The sequence below is a fragment of the Fukomys damarensis genome, unplaced genomic scaffold, assembly GCF_012274545.1.
Source record: "Fukomys damarensis isolate Sample0158 unplaced genomic scaffold, DMR_v1.0_HiC HiC_scaffold_11, whole genome shotgun sequence".
In the NCBI taxonomy this organism is placed as follows: Eukaryota; Metazoa; Chordata; class Mammalia; order Rodentia; family Bathyergidae; genus Fukomys; species Fukomys damarensis.
Genome location: NW_022900923.1, coordinates 15,138,216 through 15,154,299, shown reverse-complemented (window position 1 = coordinate 15,154,299; position 16,084 = coordinate 15,138,216). Strand labels below are relative to the sequence as shown.

The following is a 16,084-nucleotide window of genomic DNA, read 5'->3' as shown; positions in this document are numbered from 1 at the left end:
CCATCACAGTGAAACATCTATCCATTCATGTGTCTTCTTTAATTTTAATTTTGTAGTTTTCACTTTACAAACGCTTTATCTCCATCAATACATCAGAAGTTTATTTTTATTTTTATTTATTTATTTATTTTTGGTACTTAGAATGAAACTGTGGACCTTGCAGTTGCCATGTCGGCACTGTGCCACTGAGCTTTATCCCTGGCACAAGAAGTTTATTTTTAAGTACATATTTTACTCTTTTTGATAAGGTTTTAAATGAGATTTATTCTGAGTGAAGAACAGGTGAAGATGGGTGTGTAGGCGTTCACTGTGGAGTAGATCTGACTTAAATCTTTGGTATGTAAGTTCAAGTTGGTTATATTAGGTTTTTTTTGTTTGTTTGTTCTTAAATAGATCATGTTCTGGGGGAATGAGTGATGCCAGGGAAGTTCATTCTGTTGGAAACTGTCAAACGAACTCCTCACTGGATCCAACATCATGTCATTGCCTTTATTGTTAGACTGCTCATCCTCTTCTATTTTCCAACCCATGAAAAGAGAACAGATCACTTGAAACAATCAGTTTCGAGGTTTCTCTCTTCCTTTTTACTTTTAGTCAGCCAATACCATAAGAGCACCATTTCAACACAAATCAGTCTTTTGTGAGGTGGAAGTTTTTAGTTGAAATCTTTAATATAGTTTTTAATAGAAGGAGATGTGAGTGCTTACAGTGTTCTGTAGAACTTCTGTCTTCCAAAAATGTATGTTTAATGTACCAGTGCCTTCAAATGCACAGAAATAGTTATCATCCTTGGGGATTAGACATAATGGAGAGAGGCTCAGGAATACAAGAGGTTTCTCTGGGATTAACTTGGGGCTGTGGTATTTACTATGTGGACATGGTTTATGACTTGAAGGCAGTGTGGCTCTAATAGATGTGTTGGGACACTGCCAATACTCTGTGCATCTGCAAAGGCATAGAGAATCATTTACTTATAAGAAAATCAGGAAGACAGCCACAAGAAAAACCAGAAAGCTAAAAAGTTTAAGCAAAATTTCAAAGAGAGATGGGGATTCTTGTACAGTTCGGGTTTTGGTGGCCTTGATTGTGCGGTCCCACTGTGTCATGATGGCCTCTCTGGCTCCTTTCCATTTTCCTGTGCCAACCAAGCGAAACTGGTATGGTGTGCACGGGCCAAAGAAGATGGTCAAAGCGAGACGTGGGTCCGTCAACAGCATAGAGAACAGATTTGGTTTTGCATTGATGGAGGTTAAGAGTTCATCTATGTATGGGATATAATCTTCCTGTAAAGCCTTGCAGTAGTTGAAGCCATACCTTTATAAAAAGATGGGTGGGACACAAAAAGATAAAATTGTTATAATCCCAGAACAAATAAAGATAATCTGTGAACATTTGTCTATGGCAAATAAATACTGCTGCAGAATTTGCAATGGATCCCGTCTTCTCCCCTACGTCCATAGTACTCTAATGATAACTATATCATAACTATGGTCTCACACTGTTTCTTAAAACTCAGTCATTATTGCACTTGTGCAATATGGAGAGTCACAGAATTCCTCAGGGCAGAATTCTTGGTGATCCTATTATCAGGTCATAGAATAATTCACTGACCGATGTGATAAGCAGCTTTAGTTATGTATTATACCAGTGCTCTATAACAGAGATCTAACTATGGCATAGGTTGAGAAGAGACAACTAAAATGCTTCTGTTGTCGTGGAGTTAAGCAGATCAAGGGTAGATCAGTGCTTGAAGTTTGGGGATATACTATGTGAGTGAAAGAAGGGATGACAATTGTCTTGTATGCAGTGACCTAAAAACTTTCTTCTGTTGCAGAACCCTTTTACTGTAAATAACAATTTACATTGGAGCCCAGACAAACAGAAAAACATAAAATCTGAGATAGTTGAGTTGATTGGTGAATCAGTTCCCCTCCCTTGCCTCTGATCCTTGAGTCGTAGCCACAAAACAGAGCACAAGGAGAAACCTTCCTCTGGATAAGAGGCCTTGGAGGGCCATGATAGAGTCTCTGTCTCTGCACTCAACTCTTCTGTGGCAACACAAAAGCAGCCATTGGTGATACATGAAGGGTGAGTGTGCACGCATTGTAACAAAATTTTACGGCCACCGCAGTTTGAATTTCCTATAATATTCCCATGTTGCAAAATCTTTTTCCCCACAACTATATGAAAGTGAAAGGCAAACCCCAGGTGAGGGTGAGTGGATTTGGCCCACAAACCATGGTAGGCTGACACCTGCTGTGGAGCAGCAGCCTGCATGACAACCATGGAACTGACACAGACCTGCTGAATGAACGAATGAGCAGACACTTGTGGTACACAGAAGTGTCGGCTGGTAATTGTGGACAGAGTACGGAATAATGAACCTGGTAGAGGAGGGTTAGTTATACTTGGTCTGGATTCTCAACTCTGTGTGATGCCAGATAACCATCATCTGAAATAACAATTCTAGGCTATTGAAACTTCTCAAGTCCCCCTTTCTTCCTCTTTCCTGTGAACGCTGTCCTGCTTCTAAGTCTCTGTGGCTTCTTCCCTTTTCTATGGTGTAACTCTCATGTGTCTGCTATTGTTTGAGAGCATCAGTTAGGACTCAAAAAGGCTGCCCAAGTAATTCACTCACCCATTGTGCTTATTTTTTTTCCTTTCATTGACTTCTTCTATCATGACACTTGGTGATGGTAGCTTGCTAACTCCTATAAAATAAGCAAGCAGAAAATGTGAATTAACTTTATGTCTAGGTGTTTATTTGTGGATAAAATGTTTTACTTCTGCTCATTTTTCATTTCTATATCCTGATCCAACTGGTATTATGCTCCTGTTAGTAATGAAGAGACAAATATCTGGTTACATCATTAGTTATTTGATATGACATAATCACACAACTGGTTTGTCTCAATTTTGTCATTCAGATGACTGAACTTTTAAATTTTAGATGAACTATTGAGTCAATCAAAATAACAGACACAGTTTATGATTTTCAAAGCCTGATTTATCATTCTGCTGGTGATAGTAAGTCATTATGACTGACTAATTCTAATTCAATTAATTCAGAGAACAATAGAGTGGAATCTGTTTTTAAAAACTTTCGTTTTAAATAAGAGCTGAATAGTAGTCTCCAAATTTCCAGTATCCGAAGTCACATGGCAAACCAAAACATATACCCTACTATTGCTCATCTACTTACCTTTAAGGACTTGAACAACCCATCGAGCTTGTATTTCTCCTGTAGTAATTAGGGAGCCCGTGGGTTTGATGAGGCCAATAACAGCCAAGGTTGGTTTTCTCAGATGTGCGGGAAAGATATACTTGTACAATGATGCCTGGCCATCTTCAACTTTCACCACCGATTCATCAAGGAAGGGGAAATCAAAGGTGTATCCAGTGGCAAAAACGATGATATCAATGGGTTCTTCTTTTGGGGTGTTGTTAAATATGACAGAATTTTCCTTCACTTCCTTTATGCTTGGCTTGATCAGCACTTTTCCAGTGGTGATTCGGCCTGGGAGCTCATCATTTATCACAAACTCTCTCAGGTGAATCCTAACAAAGTAAGGACAGGAAAGAAATGTAGCCAGCACCCCCATTTTCTTCTCCTTCCTCTCTCCATTTTGAAGGTCACCCCTTGACTAGATAAAGAGTTGCCTGTTTGGAGAGATGTTACCTCTGGAGGATGGACTCATAATATCCAAAGATTATAAAATATGTGTACCATTTACTCGAGTTTGGCAGTGGAAGAACTTGCCCTACTTCTGCTTGTTTTGCTGATGTTTAGCTATGGTTGTTGTTCTAGAGATAGCTCAAGGTTGAAGGGCTACAAGGAAAAGCAGGGACTTCCATATCTAATGAGCGCTGTCAGATACCCTATCCTGTCCTTTTTCCTCCAAAAAGAGCATTATGTAACAGATATATGTATGTGTTAAAAAGAAGTAAGCACAGATTTATCTTTTTCTGGCTCTGTACTTGGAATCATAAGACTAGCACTGGGTGAGTTGGTTTTCATAAAGTGAGCCATATTTAGCTGATGCAGAATATCCAGAAGAGACAGTGTGTACAACATAAACAGAACTGGTGTGAGAAGTAGTAAGAGTTGGTTTTTTTTTTTTTCAGTTGTGTGTTTCAACGTAACAGAGCTTTAGCAAGTCATATGGACTATGTGGACTTTCTTGTATTCTTCTATAAGATAGGGATACTAACAACTTGCCATATTTAGGCCACTGGGTGGAATGAAAGAGTGTTTGATGCTTATGATAGGCTATATGTAGGAACTTTGGAAATGGTAAAGGATTAACTAAATCAGAAAGAGAGAAGGGTGATAGTTCTTTAGTCCTGTGATCCACCACTGAGGCTTGATAAAATTTATGGTAAAAAGAACTATGGTGGAAAGAGTCAAAGCTCCTGAGAAGACTGGCAGTGGGAGAGGAGATAAGAAATAAGAAAAAAAATGATCACAATGAAAAGAGGGACGTGTCAAGGAGAAGGCAGAAGGGACAAATCAGAGAGTATGTGCCATTGGTGATGTGTGGGACCCCTCATCCATGTGGGGTCCAGAGTGAATTTTTTTTCTTTTTATTGAGTTTATTTGTACATTTTAGGTATACAGTACAGTTATATTCATTATTGGGATCCTGTACCTTTACATGACAGGCCTTGGTTCTCATTTTTTTCCCCTTGTCCCTGCCCTCCCTTCACCCGCTCCTCCCCTCCCCATTTACAAACTCTTTATTTCCAGTTTTTCATTTTCTCATTTTTTTTCTTATTCCCTTTTCCCTATCCTTCCCACTTTCCCTACAACTTTAAATATTTTCATCCTATTTCACATTGTTAATTATCTTATTAGGATCCTGTGGACTGTTAGAGTTTTTCACACCAGAGAAGCTATTCGGTATGGAGTGAAATTTTGAGGGAGCACAGACAGGATCTCTATGCTGTAGTGTTTCTTGCTCATTGATTTTCACTGTAGAGCCTTAGTGAATTAAAAAGTAATACATTTGGTTCCACATAATGAGATAAGTCACAGGTTGTAACTAAAGGGAAAGACTAAATTTAAGATCATCTTGACCAGGGCAAGAAGTCACTGTCATTAGAAAGATGAAAGGACAACTATAGTATTGAATTTTTCTAGGACAGTGAAACAAGTGTGTTGATTTTGTCAACAAAATCATGGCTAATCATTTGCTTTTGTTTAATGTAACTCCTCAAGGTCACAGAACTTTCTCACTACTAAATGAGCTCTGGAAAGTGACTAAATTTGGCTAGATCTCAGTTATCCCATAATGAAAGGGGTATTATACCATATAATACTAAGAGCTAAATATGTAATTTCATTTACCAGGTACTTAACACAGGTATTACTATCACCAGTATGGAAAAATTTAATCCTCCAACCATATTGCCATAATATTGCATGGTTTTTTTTGCCCTGAAAAGATTTAGCTTCCATCTCTCTAACAGTTTTTGGTATGTACATTATACTTACTTGTCTTCTGGTATTAAGCCATAATTTGCATGATTGAACCAGCTGTTCATCTTTCTTGCTATCAACCAAGTCACAATTGGAGTTGGGAGAAAATTCCTGAATACAGTTTGAAATCGTGTGTTGAACAGCATGTCGCTTGGGTACCCTGAGTCAAAGACTCGGCTGATCACCCATGAACCTTGTGTGGTACTGAGGAACACCTGGAAGTCATGAAAGAGATTTGAGAACAGTTAGGAATTGAAAGGCACCCTCAAAACACACCCTTGATAAGTCTAGCTTCTTTTAACTACTATCTAAAAGTTACTGTTTTGGAATAATAGTGTGCATATCTGAAGTATTAAATTGAAAGGGAACAAGGGAAAAGAAAAAAAATATGAGAAAATGAAAAAATGGAAATAAAGTGTTTGTAAATGGGGAGGGGGCAGGGGGTAAAGGGAGGCAGGAACAAGGGGAAAAAAATGAGAACCAAGACCTGTCATGTGAAGGTACAGGATCCCAGTAATGAATGTAACTGTATTGTATATCTAGATTGTACCAATAAACTCAATAAAAGGAAAAAAAACTTGAATTACTACCAATATTGAACATATTACATTTTTTATCACTAAGAGCTATGCTGAATAAAAGGCATCCAGAAATGTAAAAAAAAAAAACGTCTTAGGACATATTAATGAGCATGTATTTGGCAGCCTGGAGTTACTATGGCAAGACTTCTGAAGCCCAAAGTCTCAAGTGAGAAGACAATGAACAGTTGAATACAATTCTCTACTGTAATATTAGCCAGTAAGAACAGGATGGAGCAGAATTTTGGAGTTTTCTACAAATGTTGTTTCAGTACAAACCACTGGTTTTGTTGGCATTAACATTCCGTAATAAGTTAGATGGGGTGCTTGCTTTTACTTTCCTTTTTTTAAATTTAAATGGATGGCTCCTTGGGATTAGTAGCTCAGTGGGTTCCCAAAACACAGTACTTGTTTATGTATCAATACAATAAACAATTTCCTATATAACTGTTTGAAAAATAAAAAAATTAGTTAACCAATAGCTACCTTGCTGATACCAAACAATACAGCTAATATATTCATTTTTTCTTCCACTAGAACATGGAAGGCCACAGCTATAGTGTTAGTGTTTTTGTTGGACTGTATGACATCACAAAATGATTTACACCGCTCTGGAATGCCACAAGAGCTTCAGGCTCCTCAGGGGTTCTGACCTGAGCTATGTGTGTTGATCTGCCCTCTATGTGTCTCAGTGTAGAAACAAATAGGATATTTTTTTCAATATGAATTATGTTAGAAGTCAAGGACACTTTACTGATAAAGAAACAATATGTTTGACAAAGCAACATGTTTTCTTCCTCCTCCTCCTCCTTTTCTTTCTTTTTCGAGTACAGGGGATTGAACCCATAGCCTCACACTGATCTATATAGTCCCTCCATTTTTTATTTTGTAGTTTATGTCTCAAAAGGGTCTCACTAAATTGCCCAGGCTGGCCTTAAACTTGTGATCATCCTGCTTTAGCCACTTGAGTAGCCATTGTTAACTGGTTACAAAGCATGTTTTGGGATTGAAGAAATTTCCACATGAATAGAGAAACAACAACAAAAATATTATGTACCCAAATGTAGCAAACATAGTGCATGGAGCTCTGGTTCCCTTTCTGGAAAAAAAAAAAAAACACTTAATGATTGATTCATTGATTGGTTACAGGAAACTTAGCAATGTGGCAGCGTTATCCCGAAGTAAGTAAGAGAATAGAGCTCCTGAAACCAAAGTTAACACAGGACCATCTGCTATGAATGTGACTTGTGGGTGAAGGAGTTATTAGCATTTCAATATGAGAGTATCCTATGGGAAGACACTATGCAGAGGATTGATTTGTTGGTCAGTATGTTCTGCATGAGTGATTGACAATGCACGGATGGACTGTGGCGAGAGGTGCCAGGATAAAGGGAAGAATTAAGAGCCTGGGCTTTGAGTGAAACACACTAGGGTTTCAGAACCAGCTGTGGTGGCATTAGGCAGGTGACCTGACCTCTCTCAACTGTAGTTTCTGCATCTGTGATAGCACCTACTTCAGTGGCTTGTTTTGATGACTAGATGAAATAATACAGTGAAAAACATTTAGTGCAATGAGTGGGAAACAGCAGTCTCAAAAAATATGTGTGGTTTCTATAATTATTCTTTGGAAGATAATGCAAAAGTCTCAGTGTGAGACCTGGCAATAAATAAGGAAATATTGGGCAAATGGCGACTGTAACAAGGAGAAATGACCAGGATCTTTTGACCTATGGGCCTAAGGAAGAGATGTCTTGTAGCTCTTGTTGAATAGCCAGGAAAATGACAAAAATACAAGAGGAGAGAGGTTGGTTTTAAAGGAAAGACGACCAGTGGCATTCACTGTAAAATTTATGAACACTCAATAAAGGTACATTTAAATACATTGTAGCTGAGTAGAGTGGTGCAACACTCTGGCTGTCAGCGGTAGGAGGAACACAAATTTGAACCCAGGATAGACAACTAAGAAATTTAGTAAGACTCTATGTTAAAGTTTAAAAGATAAAATTCTGGGTATGTAGTTGAGTATGAAGGCCCTAGATTGAATACACAGTGACACCAGTAAAAAAATTTTGGGTGTTGACATTTTTGCTCTTGAACTTTTACCATGGTGTCAAACAGCATGTACTCGTGGTATGAACGTTAAGATAAAGCTCTTCATTGAGCATTATCAAGAGTGGTACCTTTTTTGCCAGGCGGCTGGCCTCCACAGCGATATCTGTGCCAGAATTTCCCAGTCCAACCACAAGCACTCTCTTGTCCTTAAATATGTCTGGATGTTTATACTCTCGGCTGTGAAAGTACTGGCCTTTAAAGGTATTTATACCTATAGAAAAAAACAGAGACAAATAGGGAATTTATACAGTCACCTTATATTTTTCCTTTGATAATATCCCTTTGACACATGTTTTAGGGTATTTTTACCAGTATACTTGAGTGTGAGGAAATCTAACATAGGAACACAGTGTTTTACACAATGTAGCTATGGATAAAGATGGGTAATAACTCCATCTCACTAAATAGGCCTCTAGATGTCTTACATGATGATCAACTAAGTCAAACTATCAGGGTAAAAGTAATGTTCAGCAAAAGTGTAAGGAGTCATTGCCCTTTAAAGGTTGATGAAGCCAAAGGGGTGATAATATTCTACTTACTAATACTTGATTTATGTGTACTGTACTAGTTTTCATAAACTAGTAGCAAGAGCAATGACATTAAAGGGAAATAGAATCAGTGCCTCCATTCAGCAGACTTTTGGGAATATCTGCTATGTACCTGGCACTGTGTTGGATGATATGAGGGAAATAAAATAGGTGTTTACAGAGATCCATATGAGTTGCCGAAGTTCACCGGTATTTCACCTTGGTACTGACTGTAACTCAGGCTGAGTGTGCTGAGTGAGCCAGAGTTGGCACAGAGAATGAAGGGCCTGTCTGTAACACCAGGGTTATGTCTACCGGGCTAACTGCTATAGATGTCTCATGCAGCTTGTGCCAGATCTCATTGAGGCATTCACTGCAAATGGAGAGCTTTGGAAAACACTTTCAAAGTCGTGTGACTCAATAAAAAGGAAGATGCACTGAACAAAGAATGTAGTTTTTCTAAGATAAAGAAAAAGAGATAAGACACCTAGATTCTCAGGGGATAAATACATATGCTCGTGGGAAGTAGCCTTCCTTTGGAATTGCTGGCTGCTCTGTGGCTCACTTTGAATCACTGGAACCGCAGCATGAATCCTGGTTAAAATCCATCCATGATCCAGAGCACTTAGCATTTGGCAAGGATGCCATCACATTCAAATATTACCTCAGTTCAGAGATCCTATATGAATGAAAGAACTGCTGAGAAAGTATAGCTGCAACAGCCGAAGGAGAATTGTAGAATTATCTCCAGATGTTTAGATTTACCATAGATTCTGTCAGTGTTAGATTGCTTTGAGTCACAGATGAGCAACAATGAGACTGTGTGGCTGAATTTCCTATGGACTCGTAGGAGGGCAGAGTAAGAGCTCATATTAGGTGAATGTAATTTTGTTGATAAGCACATGCAATGAACAAAATTAATAATTTTCAGAAATTATGCATCTAGTTTACCTGTGATATCTATTTTTTTCCTGAGACTTTTGGGCTCATTTTGGATTTGCTTTCAAAGCCTTTTTTTTTATATGTTCAGTGACTCTGAACTTGTGTCATAGTCAACAAATGCCCCACGGTGTATGAACAGTTTAAGCAAGTCTGCTGGAGTGCAGGTGGAATTGGGAGGATTCCATTTCAAATCTAGAATCACAGAAACTTAGAGCTCAAAGGGTCCTTGGCCATCATTTAGCCAGGGATTTCAGATTGGTAGTGCCTGACAAAAAGGAAAGAAAAGAGGACGGCAAATCTACAAGAGCCTCCCTTGCTTCATTTCTGATGCACAGCACTGGGGAAAGTCATGCAAGCTCATCCATTTATGGTGGATAAAGAGGCTTAGAAAGGTGAAGGGAGAGGCCGAAGAGCACTAACTTCTCGTTGTATACCTTCTGAATCCTAATGTCATTCCACTCGAAGTGAGTACACTGGTTTAGTTGCTTTCAGGGTATGCTTTATCCTAATCTGACATGACGAGGGGCAGATCCAGGACCATAGTAAGTATGAGTTTTGTGAACATGAGTGTTGGGATCCCTGCATGTCATATGCAGACTGATTCTTCTCTAGACTCCCTTAAGTACAGACTGCCTGCTGTCGTATTGTCTTCTGTTTTCTTTGCAACTTGTGCCCTATATTGTAGCTACTGAATAAATGCAATTTCACCATTGCACTGAACCTCCTAGATTTTTGGTTGCCCTTCATCAGGTGCTTCTTCCTGAGAGAATGCAGAGGTTGGCTGCTCAGAGCTTTGCTCTGCAGGCAGGAACTCACAGAGGGTTCTGTTGTTTTGTGGTTTAATGAGAGTCTATCTTTGTGCGCAAGCAGAGACTTTTGAGTCAAGGATGTTTAGAAAAACTTTCTGCATTAGGGAAAAGATTAAATTTGGATCTTTTCCTCTCCATGATTCTATTCCATGAGAATCCTTAGGATATATTTTGTCCTATTGTGAGCTGATTTAAGTGACCTCTGGGGCAGATCCAGGAAAATTAGTGGAACATGAGTTTATTACCTTGTAAGTTTTGGGATCAGTCAGACTATATATGTAGATGATTTGGAGGCAAGTTTTTTTTCAAACTGTTAACATTTACTACAGGTAAAATAGAATAACCACTTCAATTTCTATTCCCTCTAATAGAAATGCAATTGCAATTTGACAATAATTAACCGTAGTCATGTTTGCAAAAGTCAGATAAAGAAACTAAGATTTAAACATTTATTAACTTATCCTCCAAGATTCATTGCCCTGTTGGCTATGATGCAGTGCCATACAGCTCTGATCTAGTTAATTGTTATGCCTCATACAGAACAAACAGGTAAAACATCAGACTCCTTCTTCTTTACACACAGATTTACCTTTGTGGCCTCTAAGGTCAGCTTTGGCAATGTGCACCTCATCTAAGTGTCTCATATTTCAGAAGAGGTTCTGAGTGCTGTTTTTCATTATGGAGGCACATGGAACCTCAGTGAAGCTGTCTGTTTAGTGAACTATCCATCATTCTCTTCCATTTGTTTGAACTGGGTAGAAACAGTTCTGGCTAGAAAAAAAAATGTTATCCCCAAAATTTAGCCATTGAGTAAAGATGTGATAAGAGTGCATCCTTGGACCTTTAGGTATCAGGATTAATCCTGTAAAAAAATTGAAATTCATTTTTAGAAATTTCTGTACCTGGAAAGGAACTAAGTGGCAGATTAGGGTTAGTGAAGATACCCGTGCAAACCATGACAGCATCAAAGATGGCTGAATTTTGCTTCCCTTCATGCACAGTGACCACTTCCCATTGGCCCGAGTCATCAAAATCTGGGCACTTTGTTATACTGCAGACTTTGGTCTGAAAAAGAATGATAAGCATGATTAAGAGTTAGTTCCTCTAGTAGCTTGCTGGTTGATATAGCAATTAACATTTCAAAAGTTCTAGAGTACAGAGTAAACATAATTCATAAGAAGAATCCTAGAATCCTAATCAGGCTTTTGGACTGACCATTGTTGGACGGAACTATTCTAATCTAGAGTTTGGAAGGGTATCTTAGAGAAGTGGTAAAAATCCAATAATCTGAACCGATTTGCTCAAATTTTCTCAGCAACGGGTACGACCAAGATTATAATCGAGAGTTCTGATGTATTTCTGTTGCATACGTTATTTTACACAGAGCTTTCTCTTTAACAATAGTTCCTTTAATGGAGGCATAGATTACATATAACTGAAAAATATAATTAGTCGCAATTATCTTAGGTTATGGAAGGTCTTATAGAATATGTTGCAGAAATTTTCTCAGGTCTCAAGAGCTGTTGAAAGTGCTAACCTCATGGGCTGAATATTTTGGGAGTGGTCCAAAGTTTAAAGAGTCTAGTTTTCATTCTCATTGAGTGCTTATATGTCCATAAATAGTAAGTTCTGATTTAGGAAATTAATTCATTTTGTGGTGACAGAGATTGTAACCAGATCTTCATGTATTCTAGACAGGTGGCTCAGCCCTGGCCCCAGGAATTATATTTATATTAAATCTAATACGAATCAAATTTAAAAGAAAAAAGTAGTCACTAAACACAATTTAGTGCCTTGTTTGCTTCTCATGTTTCTTCTAAGGAATTTACTGTTTGTCTTACAGTATTCAAATGACCTATTGGGTCTTTACATTTTGTTAGCAATTCTATCTTCTAGAAAAGTTGTCATTAATCTCGGCCTTCACAGTTTCTGTAAGCTTACATTGCTATTTGTAAAGTTATGCCTTCACAGCATTTCAGGTGCTGTTGGACTTTGTATCTCCAACCTAGCTTGTTGAGGGCTGTATCTGTTTCCAAGTAAGCTGTACACTGCAAGTCTGAATGTGTAACAATATTTAATGTGTTTAGAGTTCCTCATGTTGCATGGTTTGAGAAATCTGACCCAGTGATTTCATGTGACCTTTTCTGTACTGGTACATTTCACTGTAATAAATTTAAAAAAAATCTTACCAGTTCAGCATGTCATGTGTAGGACCTGGGTGGTTATGCTATACATAGATAGTAGAAAGTAGGCAAATATTTCCTAACTACTAATTGATGTTTTGTTCCTTACCTTGAATTGAATGCACTTTAGAAGGTTAAACTGCTTTGCATACATTTTGAGATATTTTAGGTATAGATCATTGGGTAAAAAGTTTGGATAATCTTCTGGGAATGGAAAATCTGAGTAACAAGTCATCTCTTTGCTGCTGTTGGATACCACAGACTTGTAGAGACTGGCTCTTCCTTCTTCAACATGTTCCTGCACAAAGAGCACACACACATGAGCATAACACGCGCACGTGTGCACACACACACACACAAACACTGGATGATAACTTTTTTAGAAATCTAAAATGTTGACCAAGTGTAAGGCGATATGTGTGATAAGTGGCACCTGCCGCATTCCTAATGGGAGTTGCTGTTCTGCATTTGGAAAATGATGAACATTGGGCTCCAGTATAAAATACATGGTCAAAATTACTATTGTGTTCACTACATGCTGACAAATAAATCTGGGATGAACTGACTTGTTCATAAACAAGCAGTATCACTGCAAAGTACAGGACAATACAGAAATGGACAAGAGCTTAGATGAACAGTTTGCTAGGCATTTTTCTTTCATTGAATAGTCTTGAAAAAGATTATGGAGAAGTGGGTTTTATCTTGTGAATGCTTTGTATCCAGTGTTAAGGTATTTGGATTTTTATAGAAAGTCATGGCAGTATGCTGAACATTTTAAACATAGTGGTAATTCCTGTTGAACTTTGGAAAGATACTGGTTCTGCAAGAGATGAACTAGGGGGCTCAAGAAAAGAGAAGGAAACTAGTGAAAAGCCGAAATTACAAATTTGTTTGATACTAAATGGAGACTTGAGCAGAAGTAATGGCAGGTGGAATACAGAGTAGGTGGGAATTTGTTTGATTGCATGGAGGTGGAACACATAGGATGTACAAGACCAGTTGAATTTATGAGGGAGAAAAATGGGTTTAAGATTCCCATATTGCAAAACTGTGATAGCATGCTCTAACTACTTTGCTAGCCCCAGTTTTGACTACCATAGCTTGTAAACATTAATGTCTTATAGTATTATCAAAGATACTACAGTAATGTCTTTATCTGTGCACCGTTTCCATCTCGGATGGTGTTTTGGAGGATTGTTCTCCTGATTGAGAATATTCTAAGTATTTTAGTATTATTTGTCATCTCATTGATGTAGTTTCTGTTTCCATGGAAATAAAAAATTATTTTGTATATGTAGGCAAGGGCTAATACAAACACAGATTTCAATATGGAAACAACTTTTTTTCACTAAAGGCTGTGGATCTAGATTTGCATGAGATGTACATCAGTCATAGAGGACAAAAATGAAAATATAATTCTGTGGCTTTAATTAGTGTTATTGATCTCATCAGTATGCATTGACTGTGATAACTTCCTTTTCTGCAATGCCCCATCTAAGAGCCCCACTTATTCAGCGTACAGCTAGAGAGCTAGAAACTAAAAGTCTCTGGGAAAGATGACAGTTTAAATCTTGATCTTTTATTTTGCTTGGACATCTGCATCACTGCTACTCAAAAGTAGTCTGTAGAGCAGTACCAGTATGAACTGGTTGTTGTTACCAATCTGTGACAAGATAAATATGGAGAGTAAGCATTTAGCACTATTTTATGGCAATAATTTAACACTGCTCAATATCAAAGCATGTGGATTCATTTCTGTTGCACAGAAATGGTCTTGGTGGATTGTCTAACTTGTATGTTGACTTGCATGGAGTTTGAGCTGTGCACTAATAACACACAGTAAAACTGCATTATATTGTATGGTGTTTTAAGTTTAATGTGCACTGTTATCCTAATGTGCTTAAAATCTGCAGTCATAGCCAGAGATTTAGCTCAGGCATTTCACTGCCTATCTCATAAGTGAAAGCACCCTCGTTGGATCCCCAGTACCCGCCCCAGTCTGTAATCATTTTATTTCATTGAAGGTAACTTATATTTCATTATAAGGTTACATAATAAGTCATTTGTGGTAGCTACTGATAAAAGATTTAAGATAAAAAATTTAGAAAGAATACCTTGAATTTGCTGAAAGCTTCAATTGCTTTAAGACCTCTTCTTCCATTCAAATCACCATTAACCGGTTAGCCTTGTTTCTCTGCTTTGAGTATGACTGAGCAATACTTAGAAATAGTTTACATTTACATTTTTCCCCAGGAAGAATGTTGTCATCCCCCCAGTCCAGATTGTACATATTGAACAGTAAGAAGCATGCTTAATTCTCACAGTGTAAATCTTAGATAATATCAAGAGTGCATTCAAAGTGTGCTTGCAGGTGTTTAATATGGCGAACTGCTATTTTATACAAATGTTTTGTTTGCTTATCATGTTTATTTTCCAAAGCACAATGTGCCCATTTTTGTAATTGCTTTCTCTTATTTCTGTTTTTGTTTTTTTTTTTCTACCAGGGATTGAACTCGGGTCTTGGTGCTTGCAAGGCAGGTGGCAGAACCACTAAGCTAAATCCCTGGCCGTTATTTCTGTTTTGTGTTTAATATTTATTGAAATTAATTTTATGATTTCTGATTCTGTGCAACTTTTTGTATTTATTATAGTTTGTCCATTTTATTATATTCATTTTTATAAAATTTAATTTTTATTATATTTATTTCTGTATTTTTATTTATTTATTTTTGTAGCAAGGATCAAACTCAGTACCTTGTGCCTGCAAGGCATGCGGTGGAACCACTGATTCATTTTTAAAATTTAATTTTTATTATATTTATTTCTGTATTTTTATTTATTTATTTTTGTAGCAAGGATCAAACTCAGTACCTTGTGCCTGCAAGGCATGCGGTGGAACCACTGAGCTAAATCCTGGCCCCTAATTTTTATTATATTAACAAACAGTAGTCTATCATCAACTAGAAATTAAGAAAAAACAGTTGCTCTGTATGCTTTGGGAAGCACAATTCTCTAGACACTCTTTAGTACCTTTGGCTGTTAAGACTGGCCTGGGAAATCTTATTAACAGGAAGAAGCTGGTTGCCTTGAGGAGGTCTGGATGAGCTGCCATGTTGGATGGCGCTGTTTTAGAACTTCATCACACCTGAAGTGGATATTAGAACTGAACATAAAAGTGATTTGATTTTATCAAGACATTGATCAACTTTCCTCTGGGTTATAGGAATAAAAGAGTAGTTATGAAGAACTGTGATGTTGAAGTGAGAATGAACAGTAACAAACAGATTGCTGGACTGACAAAAAATCATCCATTATAAGTACTGTGGAATCACTCAGTGAAAGGCCGACTTTGCTTTATGTTTCTCTAGCTTCCTAGAACATCACATGGTAAGTGCTTTGCTGTTCACACCATCATCTCTTATGAAATAATCATACAGGCTCAGTTTGACACACA

At 37.7% G+C, this 16,084-nt stretch overlaps 1 protein-coding gene across 2 annotated transcripts in view; it reads right to left on the bottom strand.

Moving 5' to 3' along the window:
* Positions 1 to 654: 654 nt before the first annotated feature.
* Positions 655 to 16,084, bottom strand: part of LOC104859377 (dimethylaniline monooxygenase [N-oxide-forming] 1) — a 26,735-nt gene continuing 11,305 nt past the window's right edge. For both annotated transcript variants that reach the window (XM_010619951.3, XM_010619961.3), the window contains exons 3-9: positions 12,740 to 12,928; positions 11,350 to 11,512; positions 8,238 to 8,380; positions 5,495 to 5,694; positions 3,203 to 3,558; positions 2,639 to 2,711; positions 655 to 1,314 (exon numbers count right to left, since the gene is read on the bottom strand). In XM_010619951.3, coding sequence (XP_010618253.1) covers positions 972 to 1,314; positions 2,639 to 2,711; positions 3,203 to 3,558; positions 5,495 to 5,694; positions 8,238 to 8,380; positions 11,350 to 11,512; positions 12,740 to 12,928 — 1,467 coding nt within the window. In that variant the 3' untranslated portion in view covers positions 655 to 971. The remainder of the gene's footprint in view (positions 1,315 to 2,638; positions 2,712 to 3,202; positions 3,559 to 5,494; positions 5,695 to 8,237; positions 8,381 to 11,349; positions 11,513 to 12,739; positions 12,929 to 16,084) is intronic.